Source organism: Malaya genurostris, chromosome 2 (assembly GCF_030247185.1).
Source record: "Malaya genurostris strain Urasoe2022 chromosome 2, Malgen_1.1, whole genome shotgun sequence".
Taxonomy (NCBI): Eukaryota; Metazoa; Arthropoda; class Insecta; order Diptera; family Culicidae; genus Malaya; species Malaya genurostris.
In genome coordinates this window covers 120,172,414-120,197,138 of record NC_080571.1, presented here as the reverse complement: position 1 = coordinate 120,197,138, position 24,725 = coordinate 120,172,414, and the positions used below count along the sequence as shown (strand labels likewise).

The following is a 24,725-nucleotide window of genomic DNA, read 5'->3' as shown; positions in this document are numbered from 1 at the left end:
GGCTCGAAAAACGAAGTCCTCTTTTGACGCTATCTATGAAGCAATCCATTTTTACAACTCTTCGAAGGATTGAAAATGTTGATCTGCCAGGCCGTGTGCCATCGAACGGAATAGGTGAAAGTCAGAAGGGGCGATATCTGGGGAATACGGCGGGTTTCAGCGTTTCCAGGTACTTTTTGACCACTTTTGCGACGTGAGGCCGAGCATTGTCGTGTTGGATGATGACTTTGTCATGTCGCTCTTGGTGTTATGGCCGAATTTCTTTGAGCGCGCGACTAAGGCGCAGCAATTGCGTTCGATAGTGATCTCCTGTGATGGTTTCACCCGGTTTTAAGAGCTTGTAGTAAATCAATGCTTCTAGTTGTTCATCTTCGAAGGTTTTTCTCCTCCACCACCATGTTTGTCCTGACATCGAAATCACCATTTTTAAAACGTTGAAACCACTTCCGACACGTTCTTTTACTCAGAGCAGCATCACCGTAAAAAAGTAACAGTAAAACTTCCCGCAAATGGCGAGAATTGGGCACATAAACAGACATTCTCGAGCGTGAATAATACGAAAACAAGAACAACTCACTTTAAAGGCATCATCATCTATGTATTTTGACCAGCCTTAGCCGGTACCGCCACCTATCGGAAAACAGCGGAAGCAAAGTTGTACACCTGATAGAATTTTCTGTAGCGCGACTGTATGCATTTAAATGCACCCTTCACCACCCAAGTAGATGTGGGTGCCTGTGGCTAAGTCGATTAACAGACGCACCTAGCGATCCAAAGATTATCGGTTTAAGTCGCGCGGCGTGCGCAACCAGTTTTCATTTTTTTTGTTTATTTCATTGAATTTCTTGTCATGGAAATTAAAACACACAATATTGAATGTTCTTCCACGTTAAGGTTGACTTACAGCGATTTGGATGAAATTTTGCACACGTTTTGAGTATATGGTATATTTCGCACACGTGTGGATAATATGGTGATTGGTGCCTTTTTCTCTAAGGCGATAAAAATGTTAATGGCGATCGTTATCCAGCCATAAAAAATGACTTGTGATACCCGTTGTTCGTGAAAATTGTTTGAATGACTACTGGTTTCAACAGAACGGTGCAACATGTTATACACCTCGACTAACAATCGATTTGTTACGACCATTGTTCCCCGGACGAATCATATTGAAAAACAGTATTTTTTAATGGTCTTCGAGATCACCTGATTTGACGCCACCAGACTTTTCTTGTGGGGTTTGTTGAAACCTTGGGTGAAAAGCCAAGAACCAGATCTCAACTCAAAGACAACATACCACGTGAAATCGACGCTATATCCCGATACATTGGCCAAAACACCGAAAAAAGGGCACAATTTGTACTCAAGGTCAAAGATCATTTACGCGATATCGTTTTCAAAAAATAGCTGTGACAAATCTCCTTGAACCAAAATAAATTATAATCGAAATGAAAATAAATATATGAACAAATTTTCATATATTTTGTTCAGAAACAAATGTTTCAACTTTAAATGGCCCTGTACTTTCTTTAAGTAGTTGTAACGCATAAATTTTGAATTATATGGAAAAGGTGCACAAAAAGAAGTTGTAGAAAATTAAAAGTGGACTTTTATAGAGTTGGTGAAGACCGTAACTTTTGACAGAAAGTAGATAGCGTCATTTCGACAAATGTCATGTGAGTGTAATAGCAGCACGTTCTTTTTGTTCCGAATACCAAAGCAAACAGACGCTTGTACTTTTTGCTGCGCTCAAACCAAATTTTAATTGCGTGAAAATCAACACAAAAGTTTTTTTATGACTTTTTATAGTACCATAAATTGAAAAGCACCGATCGAAAAGGTGAGCGGATTTAATATTTATGAGGTGAAATCGATCTATTTCGTGATTTAATACCGGATGCCGGATCGATCTATTTCGTGATATAATGCCGGATGCTATTAAAATTTTCGCAACCATTTCAAAATATCTACCCCAAATTCCCTGGCCCTATGTGCGGGGTTGGGATTCGAACACAGGTAGGCTGCGTGAAAGACGATTGTCTTACCCATCACGCTATGCCCGTCCCCCATTTTAAATTATTTTGAAAACAAAAGTTTGAAAAATACGCACCTCTTTTGTTTTTAAAATTCTTATAAAAACAAGCATTTCACGTATATTTTTTTCGTATCTTTTTAAAAATGACAGTTAGTGTTTTTTTTTTCGAAAATCTTTGCAAAAGTTACAGTTAAACAGTTTGAAGGCTTTTACATTACATTAAGTTTTCGATGAAAAATATTCATTTAAACACTGGAGTATGATTTAACAGATTAAAAATATACAAAACTTCTAAAGAACTCACTATATTCCGGCGTTTTAACAAATCAACGCACCCAAGTTTTTTTTTTAATTTCAACGAAAGACTCTAAATTCAACGAAAGACTGAATTCTTTGAACTTCATGTGTAAATATTTCGAATGCGACTTCTTCTGGGAGAAAGGTGATGAGTAAATTCATTGCTTTTGATATGTACAAACATATTTCAGTGTTAGCATGCTTATAAATACTTTAAGTTTTGAAAATTCGATTTTGAATTGTTTTAGCTGTAGGCGTTGTGGCCAGTTATGTAGATGGTCAAAAATGTTGTGTACCCGCGGCATAAGGCATAACCTCTCAAATCATCTTACCTTTATGCGTAACCAAGTAAGAGGATAAAGAGAAGGATATTTGAACTAGTTGAAGTAACATTTTTGATACGAGTTCAGCAGCAGATAGTTTCACAGTAGAGATACGCAAGTTCTCAAACCCGTTCCCGTTGGATTTTAAATCGTTGCCCGGCACTAACCCGACGTGGTTTTTTTACTAAATCCGAATTCTACACATACTCGATGGAAAATAAAAATCTGTACCCGTACTCGTTTTTTCTCTATCCGTACCTGACCCGAACCCGTTGGTTTCGTTTTCGGGTTAGGTTTCGGATTCGAATACCCGAAATCCGACTATCGCAAATTTTTGAGTCCTTACCCGATCCGAACCCGATAAAATATTTTGTTTTTATGCAATCACTATGAAAACCGACTTTTGAACCGAGGTCCGGAGGGCCGAGTGTCATATACCATTCGACTCAGTTCGTCGAGATCACAAAATATTTGTGTGTGTATGTATGTGTGTGTGTATGTGTGTGACAAATAATGTCACTTAATTTTCTCAGAGATGGCTGAACCGATTTTCACAAACTTGGATTCAAATGAAAGGTCCCATACAAAGTTCCTGAGCTTCATATAGATCCGACCTCCGGTTCCAGAATTACAGGGTGATATGCACCTAAAAAAGGAAAAAAATAGTCACACACGTTTCTCAAAGATGGCTGAACCGGTTTTCACAAACTTAGATTCAAATGAAAGGTTTTATGACCTTATACAATTTTCCTGAGTTTCATTTGGACCCGACTTCCGGTTCCGGAATTACAAGGAAATATGTGAAAATTTATGAAAAAATATGCAATAAATATTCTCGGAAATTTCTTAACCGATTTTCACAAACTAAGAAGCAAAATTACAGGTCTTGAAATTCTTTAAAAAGTCCCTGAAAGGTTGATCCAGATCCGACTTCCGGTTCCGGTATTACAGTGCGATTAGTGAAAATATTCAATTTCATGAGTATTTTTTCACAATCAATGGCGAAACGAGGTGCACATTTTTATAAAACTTACTGCAAATTTACGGATTTTATTAGTTAGTGAATATATAAAACTACTTTGAAACCACTAGTCCCCGGTTGCAGAAAATCTCCATAAACGGAACTCCCGTCGATTTCTCTGCAACGGTTTAACCGTTTCTTACGATTTATTATTCAAATTAAAGCTCTCATTGTCTTTAAACATACTATTTAATTTCATCCTGATCCGGCGTCTGGTTCCGAAGTTATGGGGCGAGGAGTGTCATAACATTCAAATTCAAAATGACGATGCAGGGGAACGGGTATAGCGTTATGGGTAAGTCGATGCCTTTCACGCTGCCCACCTGGGTTCGTTTCCCAACCCCGCGCACATAGGGTCAGAAAACTCAGAGGTGAATGACAACAATGTTAAAACCTCTATAATCGAAAAAAATGACGATGCAAAACTGGTACGCGACGGTACGAGCGGCTTTGCTCCATTCACAGGGTGCTTTAGTCAATTTCGTATAGCGTGCAGGGTTGCCACATTAAAATTTATATTTTTCAGGTGAAAAATATGTAAATTTCGAATCCTTTTATTCAATTGGTACCTACTTGTTAGTGTTATTACAAGATCATGATAACGATGCTTTTCAATAAAAGTGCACTTATTGACTTTCTCATATAGAAAGTTTGTACAATATGTTCTATAAAAAGGTAAAGGGGTAAAATTATTCTAGATTTGACTTAAAACTGATTCAATTCGTAGGCTATATTAGTTACTTACTAAACGAACCGACTTTGGCTCTACTGGTTCCAAGTTCCTGGTTCCAGAAGTACCTGCACTAGTGGTCAAAAAGTTTAAAACGAGACTTACTCAATTTTCTCAAAGATGATTTGATCGATTTACACAAACAGGCTCAAATAAAAGTTCCTACAGTCTCATAGGTTGCTGTTTAATTTCATCCGGGTTCGAAGAGTGTTTAATCATTTAGTGTGATGATGCAAAATATAGACAACTTCTTATCAACTTGACACAACTGTTTAGAATTTGAAAAGGTTATGCTAGTTTATACCCAAAGAGAGTTACTTATTTTATTCAAGATTGAAACAAAATTTCTTCACAAATTTCACACATTTCTTTTGTAAGTCGTCTCCAGAAAGCTGCGGCCAGATAGCTGTTGTAAAATGCTTACTGAGGGCCTTTTATGCATCATCGCATTATGTATTGTGTGGAATGGCCTCCAGAACTGCTGCCTTCTGATGAGGATGTTCTCAATCAATGGAATTTGGCCTGCCACATCCGCTTCGGACAGGCAAATTCCCGCACAGGCACTTTTGCCCTAATCTAATTAAAAGTCTTCCAAGAGCCGGCTACCAAAAAACCTATCGGCACAACACGACACGGCTGATACTTGTAATGAACACAGACAGAGCACTCTCCGTTTTAACTTTCCTCTCCTGTCACTTACTCAATTTTCTCAAAGATGATTTGATCGATTTACACAAACAGGCTCAAATAAAAGTTCCTACAGTCTCATAGGTTGCTGTTTAATTTCATCCGGGTTCGAAGAGTGTTTAATCATTTAGTGTGATGATGCAAAATATAGACAACTTCTTATCAACTTGACACAACTGTTTAGAATTTGAAAAGGTTATGCTAGTTTATACCCAAAGAGAGTTTCTTATTTTATTCAAGATTGAAACAAAATTTCTTCACAAAATCTTCTGGTGATATTTTTGAAAATATAAGTAATATGAGAAAGGCATCATTACACCACTAGGTGGATTAAAGCAGGTTTTTTTTGTGAATTTTCATTTGGTCTATTTCTTGTTGATATTTTTGAATAGTAAAAACTGAGCCCAAGACTTCCAGCATCTTAACACAATTCCCAAAATTAATCGAGAGAAAATATTTATCTTCATACATGTTCGTACCTTAACGGAATAGAGTTTGGCATCCCTACAGTTAGTACCGACATGAATCATTAGAATGTCTAAGCACATTTGAAGGCTCCTTCTGTTGCAACACACAAGCTACAGTTTCTTATACAAGTAAGAGACTAGACTCTGCAGGGATTTGCTGCATACGGCATGATGCACCAAAACTAGCTGAGAGCATTATTTTGTATTATTTTTTCAAGTGTTCGTGTCTACCCACTCTACTTCGGCTTATCATCAAGTTTTTGCTTTATAGTTGTAATAAAACATTTCATTCTGATTGTTTTCCACCGGAAGACATATCAAATCGTTCGCTTCTAGACCGTAGCAGCACCGTTTACAGGATTCCGCAAATTCCAACCATTTAAAATTAATTTTCCCTTATTTCATTATTTAGGACCAAACATTACTATCCACAGTACGATTCTAAGGGTCGAAAGCTTCCGGCGAAGTAAGTGTGCATTTTCGAGTTTTGATTGTTGTTCCACCATTTTCTCTCATACAAATAGTTGCGCAAATCTAATTCCGCACGGTGGCAGCTGGTAGATATCAACAGCCAACAGGCCATTTGTAGAATGTGCTGACTCCACCGATGTCATCCTCCCATACCGTGTTCATCTTGTTTTCTGTTTTGTTCTCTGTTAGATTAATTAATTGCGTTGGGGCTCTGTCCTAGCCGGTGCAGCGCCAACATTTCTCACACTGTGTGCGTTTGAGTTTTTGTTTGTACAGATGTACTAACAAGTCAATAGACTACATGTTTTCATTTCACTATCATACTGCTTCGTTTATTAACCATTCTCAGCAAAGTTTACAGTTCGAATTTCACGGTTCGCGTCAGTTTTCAAATGTGATAAACAAATTACCTATCAGTTGAAAATAGTTTCTACCATAAAAACGGTCTAGTTATACAGCAGTGACAGTTATCCAAATTTTATTGGTTGGATTTTTTTTTTTGCTGAAGCACACGATCAGCGAATGTAAATAACTAAGTTTTATGTGCAAATGCAGTAAAAACATAATTTTCAAATGAAACATGACATAATGGATGAGTCTTTTCGCCTTTGTGTTCTACGAAATCTCGAAATTTTTAACAATATTTGATTCCAGAATTTTCGAAGCGAACATAAATATAAGGTGCAAATGGAAGAAACTGCTAGTACAGAGTTTAGATTTGTTCAGAAATTGAATAGAGTGGAGTCATAGCCGGGTAAATGCATTTCATTCCCATTACGCACGATACGACATGAATGTAATAATTTGCACATGGTCAATATGCAGAATTGCTCTATAATTGTATTGTCGTAATCGAGCAAAGCTGTAATCAATTGATATTTCATCAATTCCATTGAATTATACATTCGGTGCACCAAGCACTAACACCACCATGAATGTCAACCACCAACGAAACCGATACCATGTGCAAGCATCGAAGCATATTCACGCATTAGACGCATTAGTCGAGCTCTAATTATGTGCAAGCATGAGCATTTACTATCAGTTTCTAACCTCTTACTCTAATCGTCTGGATCTGTATCCAACCTGTCTGTGTGTATTTGTCAATCAATTAATTTATCTGGAACACACTTTAAACCTTTCACTAGCACCCGGCAGCCTAATCTACCTAATGGGCTGGCTAATCCTGACAATGCAAACAAACACAAAACTCAAATACAATCCCACCTCCTACAACATCATAACACAATTTCTTCCTACACAACTTCTAGTGAGCTACCGTATCTCGATCGATGGATTTGTTTGTCCTGTCTCTCGTCTCGGCATGCTCCCCCTCATCAGAAGGCAGACGGTGATAGTGGCATGGCGGCATGTCCATTAGTCCTACTTCTACTCCCGGTGGATAAAAGAATCTAACTACCATACGATGAGATAGCAATTCGGGCTCCACATTTCTTTTGTAAGTCGTCTCCAGAAAGCTGCGGCCAGATAGCTGTTGTAAAATGCTTACTGAGGGCCTTTTATGCATCATCGCATTATGTATTGTGTGGAATGGCCTCCAGAACTGCTGCCTTCTGATGAGGATGTTCTCAATCAATGGAATTTGGCCTGCCACATCCGCTTCGGACAGGCAAATTCCCGCACAGGCACTTTTGCCCTAATCTAATTAAAAGTCTTCCAAGAGCCGGCTACCAAAAAACCTATCGGCACAACACGACACGGTTGATACTTGTAATGAACACAGACAGAGCACTCTCCGTTTTAACTTTCCTATCCTGTCACCTTGCATTACCGTGTTGTACAGAAAGTAATCCCGAAACTAAAATGGCCAGAAACTTTCACCTAAAATTTGTAACTATATAATTGCATTAATAACATAACACCTCCGTTAAACATAAAACTCGTATCATCCTATCCTTTCAGGGCGGGTCAGTCATCTCCGCCGATATACACGGAGTCAATCGCAAGCGGACAGGCTCTGGCGCTGATATTTAACTCGCTGCAGGAATCAATGGCTGGCATTTACTATTGCGCCGCATCCTACTCCGTCACCGAGCAACTGGGAGCGTCGGTTTCAGTGGAAACATACGGTAAGTGGATATGTGGTTAATTATTTAGAACGTTTACTTTTATCGGTGTTTAGATTGAAGCAAATATTTAATTTAGATATAGGAACTCTTAATAGGCTATCATAACTTTGACGTTGATTATGTTGTATAATATTTAAGATTTATAAACACTTCAAAACAAAGCAACATGTTAGAAGAGAACTTAACGTTAATCTTTTCCATGTTTCGACTTCGATTGATCGCTATCATTAGGTTATATCTGTGACAATGAGAAAATGGAAAAAAATCATGTGAATTTTCTGAACGGATTTGATGAGTAGTTTCACCGAAAGCCATTTCGCCGAAAGTTATTTTGCTGAAGGGGTCGTATCTCAATCCTAAAATATTTGGAGTATCAAACGGGTAAATTCTTGCCTTCCGAATTCGTTACCGTTCGTTCGGGTTTAACTAGCTTTTTGTAAACTGGACGAAACGAATAAACCTAGACAGATGTGGTTTTGGTGGGGTATTTGCTCTCTTCGTAGAATCACCAATGCACTAGAAACCCTTCATAGTCTGATTCATCTATCAGGAATCGTAAATAATACTTTTGATGAACAAGTCTATTAAGAAAAATATTACTTTTGGTAATAATAATTATTGGTTAGTCGACTCAAATTTACGGATACGGTTTCTCAGCATCGTTCTGATTCGTGTACTGTCGTTCGTTTGGATCGAACTAAGGTATTGCGAATAGCGTTGAATAAACTGGGCTTACGAGGCAGTTACAAGGTTGTATGGAAAAGATAGCCGCATCCGACTGGTCATTGAGCGACTCGGACTTCGTTTCTTATGCGGTTCTATGCCGTCGATGTTTGCTTCGGCGAGGTTGCCGCTTTTGCCTCGACCGACGGCACTACGGCAGCTTTGATCTATGTAAAAAAACTAGATGGATCAGTCCCATGGGGTTGTTCGAGCTATAACATGGCAACCAAAATTTCTAGTGATCGATATTTTCAATCAAACAGTTCAATCAACCACCATGGTTTTGAATGCGCGATTGCACGAGAGTCACCTTCGATTGATCTACTACACGCAGTATTTTATATGCGTTTGTTAAGCGGATTCCCGAAGTTACGCGGTACGTATCCCTCGCAGACCTCAGTGTATTAAGAATCAACATCGATCACGCAAACCCCGACTTTGTTTACCTTGCAGAACTAATACATATTGCCAAAACTATATACAGAATTGTGCCTACCCGGGTAGAAGTGATTTGCAAACCAATACCAAATTCTGTCATTAAAATCAAACATCTCAATGGTAGAAATTAACATTATTTAGTTTGAAATAAGAGTTAAAATATCAAAAATCATATCAAAGCTTGCATGAGAAAATAGCAACAAAATAAAAAATTCTGTCATTGTAATATCAAACCAAGAACAAAATATTTATAGAAGATGAATTTGTTAATTATTAAGCAATCTAGCATTTAGAATAGAGTAATATCTTAAGTATTTCTCTTATCTGATTCTGATGCAATATTATTCAATGGTATTTTATTTAAAGATAAAACTACGGGGTCAATTTACTTAATGAAATTGAAATAGCTCATCAATAACGAAATAAGATATTATAACTAATTTTGATGTTGAACAGATATTATACAATGTCTTGATCCCTTGATGAAATATCACGAAAATATCAAGTATCGCTCTGACAACACAGAAACATCAAGCCAAGATATGATGGTAAAATTTGTTATTATTTTGACCTTTGTTTGTTATTTACACCTACCCGGGTAGTTCTCATCCTCCAATGCAATACAAAATCGAACCCGTTTTGTTACAATATTTACTTGCTTCTGGTCTGCCGCCACTTAATTTCGGGTGAAAATTATCAACACAATCAAAAATAATCTAGATGAACAACGTTGGGAAAAAACGCTAAACAAGCTAATATATTATCAACGTAATCCAATAATTTATTGTGACGATTCATTTTCAAAAATTATGATGAAATCAGGTATCCCTGCAAGCAGCTGATCGATGTTGACAAACGAGAGGGAACCAACTATTAAAAAAACTTTTACGTAACACAAGGGATGTACCAATAATAAATAGTTCGTGCAGTACAATAAAGGTGGAACTAGCGAATCAGGAAAATTTTTTTTTCAAGAATTTACTCTTACTATCCTGTCTGTTATTCTGTGTTAAAGCTTCAAATCGTTTTATAGCGCTTTGTGTCTTGTTGTCTAGCAGCTACTTCGCGAGATTCCCTACAGCTTCGCTTTAGCATCAATTGACCAATCAGAGCGATGCTTCCCAGCTGATGGATCGCTTACTCCTTCAAAACCATCGTCACAGAGAACAGACATCCAAGTAGAGATTTCAATTTGTGTAAGAAATTTAACGGTAGTTTTAACAAGTAATCACCAACTAGCAATTCTCCTGTAGAGGCGCTTCGAGCAGCCCAGTAATCCCTTGTGGACTCTTGCATTCGAGCTTTCAAACAATGGTAATCCATGCGTGCAAAGTCCTGCGCAACGGTGATTTTCAACGGAATATGAGGTTTTTCAAAATCGAGTTGATGAGTAGATGCGTAACCAAAACCAATGTTTGAATTCGTTTCTGGATTCGATGACGACTTTCGGGTTATAAATATTCTTTGAATACCGTTACAGTACGTTGAATATCCTTACAACGTGAATAGATTTTCAATTTACTCAGCAAGTTCAAAGTTATACACCCTTATTCAGAATAACGACGTATTGATTTCTCGATCGAATCCTAGCTACCTTTGATTTTGTAAGCGTTATTAGGAATACAAATGAAATACGATCGAAAAATCAATACGTCGTTATTCAGAATAAGGGCGATACAGAAACGGATTAAATTGAGTGGCCTGCTATAATGAATATCAGAACTTTCCTTTATAGTTGTAAACTTTGACTCACAACTTCTTACAGATAACCAATTTCCCTGCTGTTGACCGTCAATATTAGGTAGAATATCCATTGTTCTGGATTACTTCACACAGCATTGACTTCACCAGCGCTCAACATGTGCTGACTGGAATCGCATATCAAGCCTCCGATGGTATACTTGGAATATCTAAAATAAGACTATTTTGAAAACGATATATTTGCAAACTTTAGATAAAAGTTCGTTTAATGAGCAAGGGTGGCAAAAACTCGCTCATAAGATTCGATTTTTTCTATTCATCAGCTCACCTCATGATTTACGATCAATTCGTAAAATGATGGTAAAGATGAAAATCATCGCTGATCTAAACAAAAACACTCACCTATACAGAGCACCGCTGACATCAAATTTTGATGGTATTGATGGTTCTCAGTTTTGATTTCATTGCATTTAACTCTCTTTCCTAGTTTTAAAAAGTGAGTACTGATTTGGCATCATCGTACCGAGCTACATCGGTGAGTGTATGTTTAAACTACAGAGAAGGCCAACACAACCCAGATTTTCGGTTTTGTTTTTGCTGATACTCAAAACGAACACGAGCATTAATGTATGAAAACAAATGTCGAACCGTAGCGTGATGTATACCATAAACGATTGAATTTCATGTCTCGAGCTAAACACAACTGACTATTGAACCGAATGCGTTTTCCAGCATACGAGAACATGCCTTGAGAATTGGATTGAAATAGCATCGATTCGAACGTTGGCCGCTGGCAACTCTTGTGGATGGGGAATACAAGCGAGACAGTGGGCCGTATGAATAAAATGTAGTAAAGTCTCTTGTTTGTAGTATCTTCTCGAAAACGTAGTCCACAGAGTAAAACACCTTTGGTTTGGTTTTAATTTTTCTACTTCACTTTATCAGCAAACACACGAGTAGCATCCTCTGGAGCTACCTACCGAAAAATTGTAGTCAATACTACATGTTCGAACGTTGTTGTGTAGTAAAGTCTCTGCTTTTGACAGGAACGTGATCCACATGTAGCATTTACTACCGAAATTCAAGCATGCTACGTTTTATTCATACGGCCCAGTGTCATAAGAATCTGATTCAATGTATTGATGTACAAACACATCAAATCATCAATTTCACCAATAGATCAGGTGTGCCACAAGGTAGTAATCTGGGTCCCCTGCTGTTTACTCTCTTTTTCAATGATGTAGCTACGGTTTTGGGTGCTGGATGCAAGCTTATATTTGCTGACGATCTCAAGCTCTATCTAGTAGTAAAGTCGATTGAAGACTGCCATCGATTACAAACCGTATTAAATAGTTTCGTGGAGTGGTGTCGCTCCAATCTGCTGATCATTAGCATCGCTAAATGTTCCGTAATGACATTTCATAGGAAAAGCAATCCGATCATCTTCAGTCACAGCATTGATGGTATAAACCTACATAGAGTCAGTGAAATCAGCGATCTCGGCGCTATTTTTGACCACAAACTGAATTTTAACTCTCATATAGCTAACATAACTAAAAAAGCGTATAGGCAACTGGGATTCATTTAAAAAATATCCCGCGACTTTACTGACCCATATTGTTTGAAATCACTTTATTGCTCTTTAGTCAGGCCAATACTTGAGTTTGCATCGCCAGTTTGGAATCCACATCAGCTAACTTGGAGCTTGAAACTCGAAAGAATTCAGAAAAGGTTCATACGATTAGCGCTCAAGAATCTACCATGGCGTGATCCGCAGAACCTTCCACCATACAGAGATCGTTGTCAGCTACTAAACCTTGAATCATTAGAACGTCGTCGTCGTATACAACAAGCCGTAACAATAGTGAAAATCCTGAATGGTGAAATTGATGTACCCGAACTGCTATCCCGTATAGATCTACGAGCCTCTAGAAGAACTCGCGATGTATCGTTACTATCGACAAGATTTCATCGCACAAGTTTTGGATATCACGAGCCAGTTACTTCTATGATACGCACTTTTTCACAAGTAGATAGTGTTTTCGAGTTTGGCGACTCATCAAAAAAATTTGCATTCATCATACGCAGACTACAACTTCTGTGATATATTTTATTTTATTTTATTTTTGTATGTATTCTGCTTTTTAATCAACGACAATTATATTAGTGTTCTGTGTGTATTATGTCATTATTTTTAGTATAGTTGAAAAGATAGTGGTTTTTATGCCTGTTTGAGAACTATGCCATTGGATGTGTTGGTAAACTCAAATGGGCTTTTTCCCACTCAAATCATTTAGACTACAATGTCCCATGATTCAAAATAAATAAATAAATAAATAAATCACAACTCACAAATCGTCTCTCAGTGGGTTCTAATATTTGATGTGCACTCAGCCCTCATCTGCTGATTGCTTGACACTACGATGTTGAGACGATGTTTCCTCTACACAAATAGTTACCCAGTTACTCAACTCATTCAGCGATGCTTTTGAAACCGATTTGCAGGTGAGCTGAACTCGGTGATGATGAAGTACTGAGTTGATTATTGCCAGCCCTGTTTATGAGGTTCGGCTCACACGTGTTCTTTCATGCAGTTCGTTACTCTCAAACACAAAATCAGAATCGGAGCAATAACACAAGTAAATAGGTTATGTCAAGCGTCGTCGCTCTTCAAAAACGCAATATTTTAATTGTAAATTCAAATGATTCAGATTATAAGAAATCCGCAATGCCTTTCACTTTTTTATTAGAATGTGTAAAAACCTGTTTTAATCCACCTAGTGGTGTAATGATACCTTTCTCATATCTCACATATTCTCATATATAAATGTGTGGTATTCTTCAAAATAATTTTCTTTAATCCTTAAAAAACAAAAAGGATTATCCATAAACTAGTATAACCTGCAGAGTGAATCAGTACTCAGGTCGGTTAGAGCATCTCTGAGGAAACCAGGTACTTACGAAACCAGAATCTGGGAACCGGTATAATCACAGTTAATTCGAGAAAAGTGACTGGGATCCATTTTTAAGTCTATGGCTACAATCATCGGTCATTCATCAAAAACCCCAGAACAAGGAAAGCCAAATTAATGTTTGGCCGTCTACTGACAATATGGCTACTGATTGTACTCGGTTCAAAAGTCGGTTTTCACAGTGATTGCATAACCTTTCTATACGAGAAAGACAAAATCATTTTTTCATCGTTCCATTGAATTTGTATTCGAAATATTCGCCTGAATTTATGTTGCACATATCAACATCGTAGCAGAAACGTGTCTGAAGCTATACCCATAAATGTAAAGTGTGTTACACTTAAATTTTAGTAAAATCAATCCAACCCGTTTTTGGTTCCGATGGACTTCTGCCCGGACGTTTCCTATGATAATCTTTATCTTCCTCGTTGTCGGATGAATTCTTCACATCGGTCGTCATTCTATTCAGCAGCTCGCTCATGTGTCTATCGGTCCACGACTATAGGAAGTTACGATGAACATTTACACTATTTACCAAAATGTGCAGATTGTGTTAGAAAATCTGATCGGAAATGAAATCTGAAAGAAAATCTGATCGGAAATTTTCTGAAAAAGAAAGTAAATTCGGTTATGTGCCCTACAAACATAGGATATCCCCTAAATGACCATACCTGAATCGGCCAGTATAAGCTGAAAATAACGTTTTCGTTCGACACGTTAGTAAAGGCGTTATACTTCAGTGCAATACAAAAAGTGGTTTGCAAATAGAATGAGATTTATGTTTGCCTAGCTGTTTATGTTGGACTGCGAGGTGCCATAAAAGTTAATGATATACCATTATGTACTGACGAGTTTAAGACGAAACATAAAGAAAAGTCTTTGTTGAAGTTTGAAGCGCTGAATCAAATCTGACCACCTTAGCGAGCCTCAATTTAAGCTTTCTATTTCTATATATGGTGCTACCACCAATTGCCATTTGGGAATAATAATTTTAGTTCCGAAAAAAACGTAAAGTAACGTAGCAAAATGTACCTTCTTGGAATCATCTTTTACATTATTCATAATAAAATAGTATCTGAGCTTCTCTTCTCAGTTAAAGAATAATGTTCTCTTGTTGTACGGTTCTATTGCCGTAACCGTATTAGCCATCCTGAAATTTATTAAAAAGAAAAGAGAAAAGGAAAATGCACTGTGGACATAATTCCTACTAATATGGTTAAAGGAACTATTAAGAAATATAGGAACGATTGACCGGAATTTCAATTAATCTCACCTATTGCTAACTTGTTTAAGTTAGTAGTGTTGGTTTCGACCGACCCTATCTGCAGATAACTTGCCTGCAGAAACAAAAATTCTTTTAATTTAAGGTGCAAAAGCTAACCGCAAAATATCGTCTTTTTAAAATAATTTTGCTCGTCGTCACTGTTATAGTATCTAAATAACACACCTTTTATGAATAATGTGCTAAACTGGCCGAGAAAAAACAATGATGGCAAAGCGGAAAATATCACCAGATTAAAAGAATCATTAAACTAATAAAACTTTCAGGAAAACGGATAACTTTAGGTAGTAAAGTTTGTACAAAACTGACTCGAGCGTATACAATTATGTATACAGTTTTGCCAGAACGTTTGTTGTTTGATATCTTTTCGTTGAGTTTAACAGCAGTATATAACAATAATTTGTTTGTTTTAATAGTTTTAACGAAACATTTTTAATGACACCATGTAATTCGACTATACGCCGTCGAGAAAGGCTAGGTATGTTTGACACATATTCAAGTAATTCTTGTAAAATACAACCATTTGACAAATTACGTTCTTATGAATTGTATTACGTGTGAATGTGTTGCGTTACTTGTGAATTTCATATTTTTTTGATATGTAGCTATAATCAGGGTTGTTACGGTCGCGCGAATTTTGCGATTTTCGCGGATTTAGCGCGGTTTCTGCTAAGATTTCGATGCTATGGCGCGGATTTTGCGTGAATTTCAAAAAACATCATTCCACATTTGTGAATCATTTGTTCGAATAATAAAAGTTCTTTGAAAATTTTTGAAGCTTGTGAGTTTTATGAAACCCTACCAAATTAAAGATGGGTGAACGTTTCAGCAATTGTTCGAGCTGGCCGAATTGGTGAATTTTCACCTTGATAAAACCAAAATTTACTAGAAGGCGGTTCTAGAAAATGTTCAGTGGACAAAATTTGGATTTTATGCTCTTCGATCTCGAGTGATACAAATTGCTATTTCAACAGAGGTCACCAGGTATTACAAACACTTTTCGATATATGTGATTGCGTTTTCCCATTCCAATGCAGAAATCGAAAGATTGTCGCAATCAAGGATATTGATGTCAGATGGAAGATATAGTCTCAGTGAAAACACATTCAATAATGCAAAGAACGTAATAAATGAAATGCTATTCTTCAATAATATGGTCACAAATTTTGTGTATGATAAAAATCGCATTCTTAAAGCAAAATTTACACGACATGCTTACGAAGCGAAGTCTGACAATAAAAGAAACGAAGAAGCTCTGGGATTCCACCCGTGGTGATAAGAAAGTGTTCTAATAGTTTGATGGTTCCACTATCCAACATTTTCAATTGTTCTTTGCGTTCTGGAATTTTTCCAGAAATATGGAAGAAATCCTATGTGAACAAGGGTATAGTATCCAACTACCGTGGAATTGATGCTTTGTGCGCTGTATCGAAGCTGTTTGAAATTATAATTCTGGATTTTATAACACATAGGTGCTCTGACTACATATCTGAGACTCAGCATGGATCCATGCCAAAGCCTTCAACTTCCCCAAATTTAGTAACCTACACTTCCTTCTTCATACGTTCTTTACAAGCACGACTACAAGTATGTTTTATATACATATATCGCTGTTTTGTTCGACACAATCAATCATCACAAACGATCTACAAGTTAAGTAGATTGGGATTAAACGGATTATTTTTGAATTGGCCTCGACCATATCTAACTGGTCATGGAATGATATTGAAAATATGAGCCTGTACAACCTCACCATTTTCTGTTACCTCTGGAGTTGCTCAAGGAAGTCACCTTGGACAGTTATTAATTTTATTGTATCTCAACGATCTAAATTTTTCGATCAAGTGTATGAAACTATCGTTTACCAATGACTTTCATATTTCATGTTTCAAAATGGTTTTAAATGCTACTAAATGCTCCGTCATCTCTTTTAGTAACAAAAAGTCTGTATTGAAGTCCGACTATAATATTTCACAAACTGTTCTCGAACGCGCATCGTTTGTTAAGGACCTGGGTGTTCTTCTGGAATCAAAGTTAAATTTTAAAGAGCACATAGAGCTTACTATGTTCTGAACCTCTAAGCTATTAGGATTCATTATTCGCGTTACTAAAAAAAATCTCTGATGTACATTTTTTGTAAGCTCTGTATTGCGCTTTAGTTCACTCAACTCAAATATGCTGCGGTTATCTGGTCACCAAAACGATATCCAACGCATTGAAGCGATTCAACGCAAATTTGTCGGATTAGCTCTCCGACGTCTTCCATGGAGATATCCTTTAAACTTACCGAGTTTTTTTTTATTCAATATTATAAAATAATTTTCAGGCACACTGCTTAAGCTCTAAGATGCCAAGAGTATTTACTAATCTTAATTACGACTAACTTAAAACTAGAATAGTATCATTATGTAATGTAGTATCGGGGTAGCGGATTCTCGAGTATTCAGCTTTCAACAGGCGACTATCCATGTTGGCCGCATCCTTCGGTCCGTGTGGGTCCGCGAAAAACACAAAACTTACCGAGTTACCATGACCGCTGCAAACTGATTGGTCTCGATTTATTATTTGTCCATCGAGATGTTTGTAAGGCTAGTTTTGTGGTAGACCTACTTCAGTCGCAGAACGATTGCTCCGAGTAATTGCAATTGTTACAATTTATTAGTTTTAATTGCTAGTTTTAATTGTTAGTTTTAAACGTAAATGTATCTGTTAGATCATTGTAATCTGTTGATACAAAAGATGAGGACGTTTTATGCCTGCTGAAGAGAGAGATTACTATACTTCATCTCCATCGGGCTTTTCCGTGCTCCCCAAATTAAATAAGTAAATAAATAAATTTGTCACTCGATGTCGTAATCCTCGGTCCTTTTTTTTCTTCGGATTCCCTATGTTGGAACTAATTATGGACATAACGAGTCCATTGCTAGATTCGACTTTCATTTATCACGTAATGTCACCTTGGACAGAAATCGTTTCTTATGTTACTGTCTCATTAGATTTAGTTACTATAGAAGCACTAGATTTAAGGAAATGTATCATTTGAAGGATTTTAATCTATTAATGCAAAAGTTGAGGATGTTTTATGCCAGCTGGAGAACAAGTTTGACAGATACTAATTCCAGTGGGCTTTTCCCTGATCCAAATAAAAGAGCAAAAGATGAGGAGGAAAAGAAAGACATTCAGAGTAAAATCTGACAACAGGAGAAGGCTATATTATAATTGAAATTGAAAGTAAAAAGAGTAAATCAGATCATCCTGATGTGGTCTACCTTAAAATTCTTCTTACCAAGAAGGAAATGCTGGCCGAACAAGATGTTGAAGCCAAAAAAATGTCTTCGCTGAAATCTGTTTAACTTCTTTCAATATCACAATTGTAAGCATTTTTATTTTTTATTAATTAACTAAGGACATCGAAAAAGCTGTAGAATAAAAATGCAATCATTTTCATGGGATTTCTCGAAGTGACGTGTTGTATGCGGGCTTATTTATTGCTTATGCAGATTTTTAAATTATATTTTAGTGAATTTTCAAATTCTGCGAAAATTATCATCTGCATAAAAATGGTTGTCTAACGCTTCGCTCGAACATCGCGCGTTTCAGTTTTCAATTTCGTGCGGATTTGGCGCGTTTACTTTTGAAATGTTTCGTAACAACCCTGTATAATGTGAAGTAAAATGAACAGATCTTCGAATATTTTTATGTTGTTTCGTAAAGTTTCGGTAACCATTTTGTAGTTATGTCCGCTATTTTTTATCATCTGTGCATAGATTCTGCATTTCCAATTTAATGTTTTATCCAGTACGCAGAGAACCGTATCGAACTGTAGTACGCAAACTTTCTCTGTTTTGTTTAATATATCTTTATTCCATAATATGAGTTGTGTTGTGTTTTCCTAATACCTATTTTTCTTTCATTATAGTCGAGATAATTAATTCATAAAATCCATGGCAAACTTCTACAACATTCTCGTTAACCGACAGTAAAGAACATAATAACACACGATAAAATAACAACTACCTGAAAAAAGTTTCGCTTCTCGTGTTATTGGTGAATCTCTAGATTCGTGCCCTCTGGAAGAGAAATAAACTAAATACAATTTATTATGATTATCGTGGCGCTGCTCTAACATGGCATTGTTTGAACATGGCTCGAAAATATCGCAAAAATGTTGAAAGTACAAACCATTAACCGTTTTCTGCACATTACATTACGTAGCAGTAGATCAAAAGTTTTTAGCATAAATATTCATAGCTATGGTATGTCCACAGAACTATTTAACTATTTAACAATTTTCATAAATTTCCACACGTACCAAACAGCTATTGGCTATGCATCTGTCCTCATTCCATCAGTTAAAAATCCCGACACAACCAGCATGAATTTTCACCATCACATGCCTGTACGAAATGCAATCTGTGGAATTCATCCCACAGCTCCCCCGAAAACTAGCAAGGAGAACTTTAATTTTCCTGAATGGTTGTGTTATGGGTACAGAAATGCATTGACGATATGAGCGTTGGTACGCTGCGGAATGCTTTATGGTGAATATTACAGCCAGTAGCAGGCAGCCTTCGTGTGGCTATCGCTTGCATGCTGATGCTATGTGCATATTGAACAGCATAACGACCGTTCCGGCTCTGTCTATGTTAGTACAATTGTCACGGTATGCCATACGCAGCTATTCTTATGTTCAAGCTCTATACGGGGCTCGGTAATAAACGATTATCGAGAGCAGCTTCCTTTGTTCGGTCTTTTGTTTTCACTAGCAATGCAAGTACCGCGTTCGAATCAACTCAAGACCACCCGTGCAGGCTATATCTCGTGAAAATGAAGCGTATAGAATATAGAATTACCACACCGTACCGCACCGCACCGAGCACATTTGAATGAAGTTGCTGACCATAGCTATTTTACTGTTGCTTCGTTCTTTTACAGTTGCCATCACATGGAAGAATGCGCCGGAGGATCAGCGTCCAATCCTGGGTGAGGATTATATCGTTCGCTGCGAGGTGACAGCCAATCCGCCAGCCACTGTGGATTGGCTCCGAAATGGGGATCCAGTAAGTTATGCGAACTGCCAGTAGAGGTATTACAGGTTAGATTGAGAATGAAATGAATGTGAAATTTTACAGATTAGGTCCGTTGGCCGGTACGTTATCGAAAACCGAGGATTACTGATCAAAAATGTGTCGGAGAGCGATGATGGTTTGTACACCTGCCGTGCTGCTGTGATATCTACGGGTGAGCTGGCCAAACGGCAGATTCGGGTTGAAGTACAAATTAAACCTGAAGTTCAAAAGCTACCTCCCGTGCTGGACGCTGTCGAGGGTCAATCGTTTTCGTTTCTGTGCAACGCTACCGGTAAGCCAGTTCCTGAGTTCCAATGGATCAAGAAGAGTACTCAGCAAAATGTTGCCGATATTGATAGGTACGTTTGGGTGTTGGAAATGAAATTTCACGTTGATTTATGTTGATTTCTCTATGTTTCAATTTCGTTTAGATTTTCTGTGAATCCACTGACGGGTCAGCTTGACATTAGCAGAGTGGAGCAGGATGATCACGATACGTACTCGTGTGTTGCCAAAAATGCTGCTGGCATATCCGAATCAACCACAAGACTAAACGTTTTAATTCGTCCAAAGATCATCGAGTTCATGAATATCACAGTACCTGAGGATACCGAGGCTGTCTTTGCATGCAGAGCCTTTGGTAGACCACCACCGGAAATTACATTCCGCCGATTTGGAACGACTGAGGAGTTCTCAGTTGGTTTACAAGTCAGTGATGATCGCATCGTTCTGGATTTGGACACAAATACCGAGCGAAGCGAAACCACAGGAAGCTTGCGAATCTCCAAAGTTGCCAAGACTGATGATGGTTTGTATGACTGTATTGCACGGAATCCCGGAGACGTGGCATACAAAGTTGGTCACATTACCGTTGAATATAAACCTACATTCGACCATTTGAAGCTGTTACCTCCGGTGTTCACCTGGGAGCAGCGACCAGCGAATCTAAGCTGCTTTGCACAAGCTATTCCTAACGCCACTATCGAATGGCGGTGGAATGATCGCCGCATCTCAGATCTTTACGACATCAATATGCAAATTGAAGATCACGGTGTGCGTAGCGATTTAATTATCAAACCGCTTGATCGACGGTATTACACCAGCTATAAGTGTGTGGCGACAAACCGATTAGGGCGCAATGAACATATCATGGAACTGCGGGAAGCACGCATTCCTGATGCAATTGCTCAAGCAAAACCTCGGTCTGTTAGTGCCACTTCTATGACCTTCGAAATCATACCTCCAGCGGTGGAGAAGGGACTACCGATAACTGCTATCTCTGTGCAATACAAGGAAGAATTCAATCCGGATTGGAACAATGCCATGAACCGAACCTGGTCACCGGACAGTCCATACATCGTTGAAGGGTTACGACCTCAGACATCATACAGCTTCCGATTTGCTGCTAGAAACGTGGTAGGACTCGGTCAGTGGGGAGCCTACATTGTGCACTCGACACCGAAACGATCGGAACCGGAAACGCCGAAAACACTGCACGTGCCGATCCAAGAAGAGGACGACGAAGATGACGCGATCGTTGCTTCACCGTATGCCGATCACTTCGAGCTCCGGTGGAACGTGCCCGTGGACAATGGCGAGCCGATCTCGTACTACAGGGTGAAATACTGTCCGGTAAGTGCTAGCATTGATGTTAACGGATGGGTTAAGTTTTACGCAACAAACATCTGAAATGCTGATTAATAGACTAGGAATTCAATAAATAATTATTTCTCGTTTGCCTGATTTGTAATTTTCCAGGACTCTTAAATTCTTGTACAACTGAATCTCATATTCAACAAAAGTATCGAAATCATGTACTCTTAAAATATTTTCATTTTTTGCTAGTTGCTGAAAATTTTCTACAGTTAACATTCCACAGTGGGGAATTATAACTTCGCAAAAAAAAACAAAGCATAACAATTCAACGTGCCCGAAGAAGAAGACAACCCTTTCCCCATATCCAGTTTTAAAGGAATTCCAAAATAAATTAGAGTGAGCGAAAAGTTTTCATGCTGATTTCCATGTGGAATTCATAACGAATTGCGCCAACCGGTTGGTTCGGAAATCTTTTGGAATTAAGAGAGATAAAACGGACTGTATTGACATTACGTTTTCTTCTTCTTCTTCTTTATCTATTTCAATCCCGGTTTTTACAGTTTATCGAAATAATAGAACTTTGTTTGAAAACGCTTTTTACAAAACTTAAGCATGTATTGCTTGAAATTTGCCAATGAAATCAGCACAAATTATCCAACCTTCCATGCATCGTTCGTCGTCTAGCTAAAGTGTAATAAAATAGTGTACATCGCCTTCATTTTACGTTAAAACAATCAAGAGACGAGTAAAAGTTTAGCGATGTATAAAATGTCAATATCAAACGGTGTGATCGAGCAGTCAAACAAGAATTCATTACTCAGTTTATCTGGGAGGCAATGTGGGTTCTAGAAGACAAGCAATGTTTGTCAGAAATTTCCTCCAAGGGCATATATGTAATTATTTTCTTTTAGGCCTTTCCATAGCAGCAGCACAGAGAATAGACTTTCAAGCTCGTATAAACTTTTTTTCAGAAAAAAAGCTGTGTAGAGCATACAAGTGAAAATTCAATGAATATAAGCATTTGCTGGGCAGCTCGAATCGCCTCTATAGACAAATTGCCAAGCTGCCGTTGAATTTCTCACACAAATTGAAATCATGCAACTACTAAAATTTCAGTAAATACGATGTAATTGATGAACGCTTTGGCATTCATTGCTTATGATTGCCTTTACAGCAACCAATGTTTTACTGAATTAGTTACAGCAAATCATTTTGCTGAAACAAAATACAAAAATTTGGTGCATGCATATAATGTTGATAAAATATTCTGGTAGAAAATCAAGTGAGTTCAAAAGAAGAAATGAATGAAAGACGAATTTACTACACAGATAAAACTATTTTGTAAATTTACATCTATTTACATGCACATATTTACAGCAAGCAATTGAACATAAAGTTACTTTACAATTCTGTACGTTTCAATATAGTTGAATCACAAAATAAGCGGTAATTAGAAGATTGATCTGATGTATTGATGATTCAATGCAATCCAATTTAGTTGTGCATCTATGATGCTTTGCAAACAAACTTACGATTCAACTGATGTTTATTGCATGTTACTTCTGATTTACATGTCATGTAAATTTCATTATTTCTTTCTGTGTAGGCATGTCAAGAACATTTCATGCGCAGTTTCTGTCGGCCGTCGGGATTTGTACTAATCGGAGAAGAGCTCGAGCATGATTGAATGATGACGAACATTAGAAAAGGCCCCAAGTGCAAATTACAGTTCCTATTTGGTTACTTCTTCTTTCGAACATCAAAGTACTATCGATAATTCTATACGTACACACTTAAAAAATCCCTGTGATTTTACATCTTATTAGATGCACATAAATGGAGCGTCGCAGTTCACACAAATTCAAGTGGAAGAACATTTATTATTGTGTCTAAAACTCCATGACATGAAATTCGTTGAAATAAAAAATATGATAGCAACCGCCGCGACTTGAACCGAGAATCATTGGATCGCAAGCACGTCTGTTAATCGACTGAGCCACAGAAGCACACATCTGCATGGCTAGTAAAAGGAGAAATTAAATGCATACAGTCACACCTGCTAGCAGAATGCAAGTTACAGTCGAAACCAGTAAAATTAAAGCTAATCTAACATTAAGTCATTACAAATGAAATTTTCCGTCATTTGACGGATTAGGTCTTTATGAATTACTTCGTATGAGGAATTAAGTCACCTGTATTATTCAAATTTTTTTGGCGTGTATACACCTAGAAAAAATCGTGTAAATTTGCGTCTTCTGAGACCGACATATGTGAGCGTCAAAAACTACTCAATTTTACAGCAAATCTAACAGATATTTAATGCATTCTGACATATTTTTATGTGCAAAAAACATGTAAACTGACACGTTTGCTTGAAAGGCGGGGTATGTTTGGCGTATATTTTTATCATTCGTGTAAAATTCAGTCGTTTTACGGATTGCGTTCTTATGAATTGTGTCACATGTTGATTTGCGTCACCCACAAATTTTAAAATTTTTTGCTAAGTGTGAAAGCAGAGATGTCTCATTTTTTTCCTATAAAACTGATCTGAATTTACCAAGTTATTCAAAGATTTTGTGGTTAATACATATCTTCACCTGTGAAATTCACTTCGAAAAAAACCTGTGATTTTACATAATATTAGATGCACATAAATGCAGCGTCGCAGTTCACCCAAATTTACGTGGAAGAACATTCAATTTTGTATCTAAACTTCTATGACTTGAAATTCATTGAAATAAAAAAGCACTTATAAGCGAACACCGCGACTTGAACCAAGATTCAATGGATCACAAAATACGTCTGTTAATCGACTGATCCACA

General features: G+C 37.4%; 1 protein-coding gene across 7 annotated transcripts in view; it reads left to right on the top strand.

The window, feature by feature from the left end:
- The window catches only part of LOC131430086 (fasciclin-2), a 249,010-nt gene that overhangs the window by 174,427 nt on the left and 49,858 nt on the right, over positions 1-24,725 (top strand). For 4 of the 7 annotated variants that reach the window (XM_058594743.1, XM_058594739.1, XM_058594738.1 and 1 more), the window contains exons 3-7: positions 5,973-6,026; positions 7,955-8,121; positions 20,173-20,297; positions 20,370-20,665; positions 20,738-21,938. In XM_058594743.1, coding sequence (XP_058450726.1) covers positions 5,973-6,026; positions 7,955-8,121; positions 20,173-20,297; positions 20,370-20,665; positions 20,738-21,938 — 1,843 coding nt within the window. The remainder of the gene's footprint in view (positions 1-5,972; positions 6,027-7,954; positions 8,122-20,172; positions 20,298-20,369; positions 20,666-20,737; positions 21,939-24,725) is intronic. The other 3 variants (XM_058594744.1, XM_058594742.1, XM_058594740.1) reach the window with 1 other exon arrangement.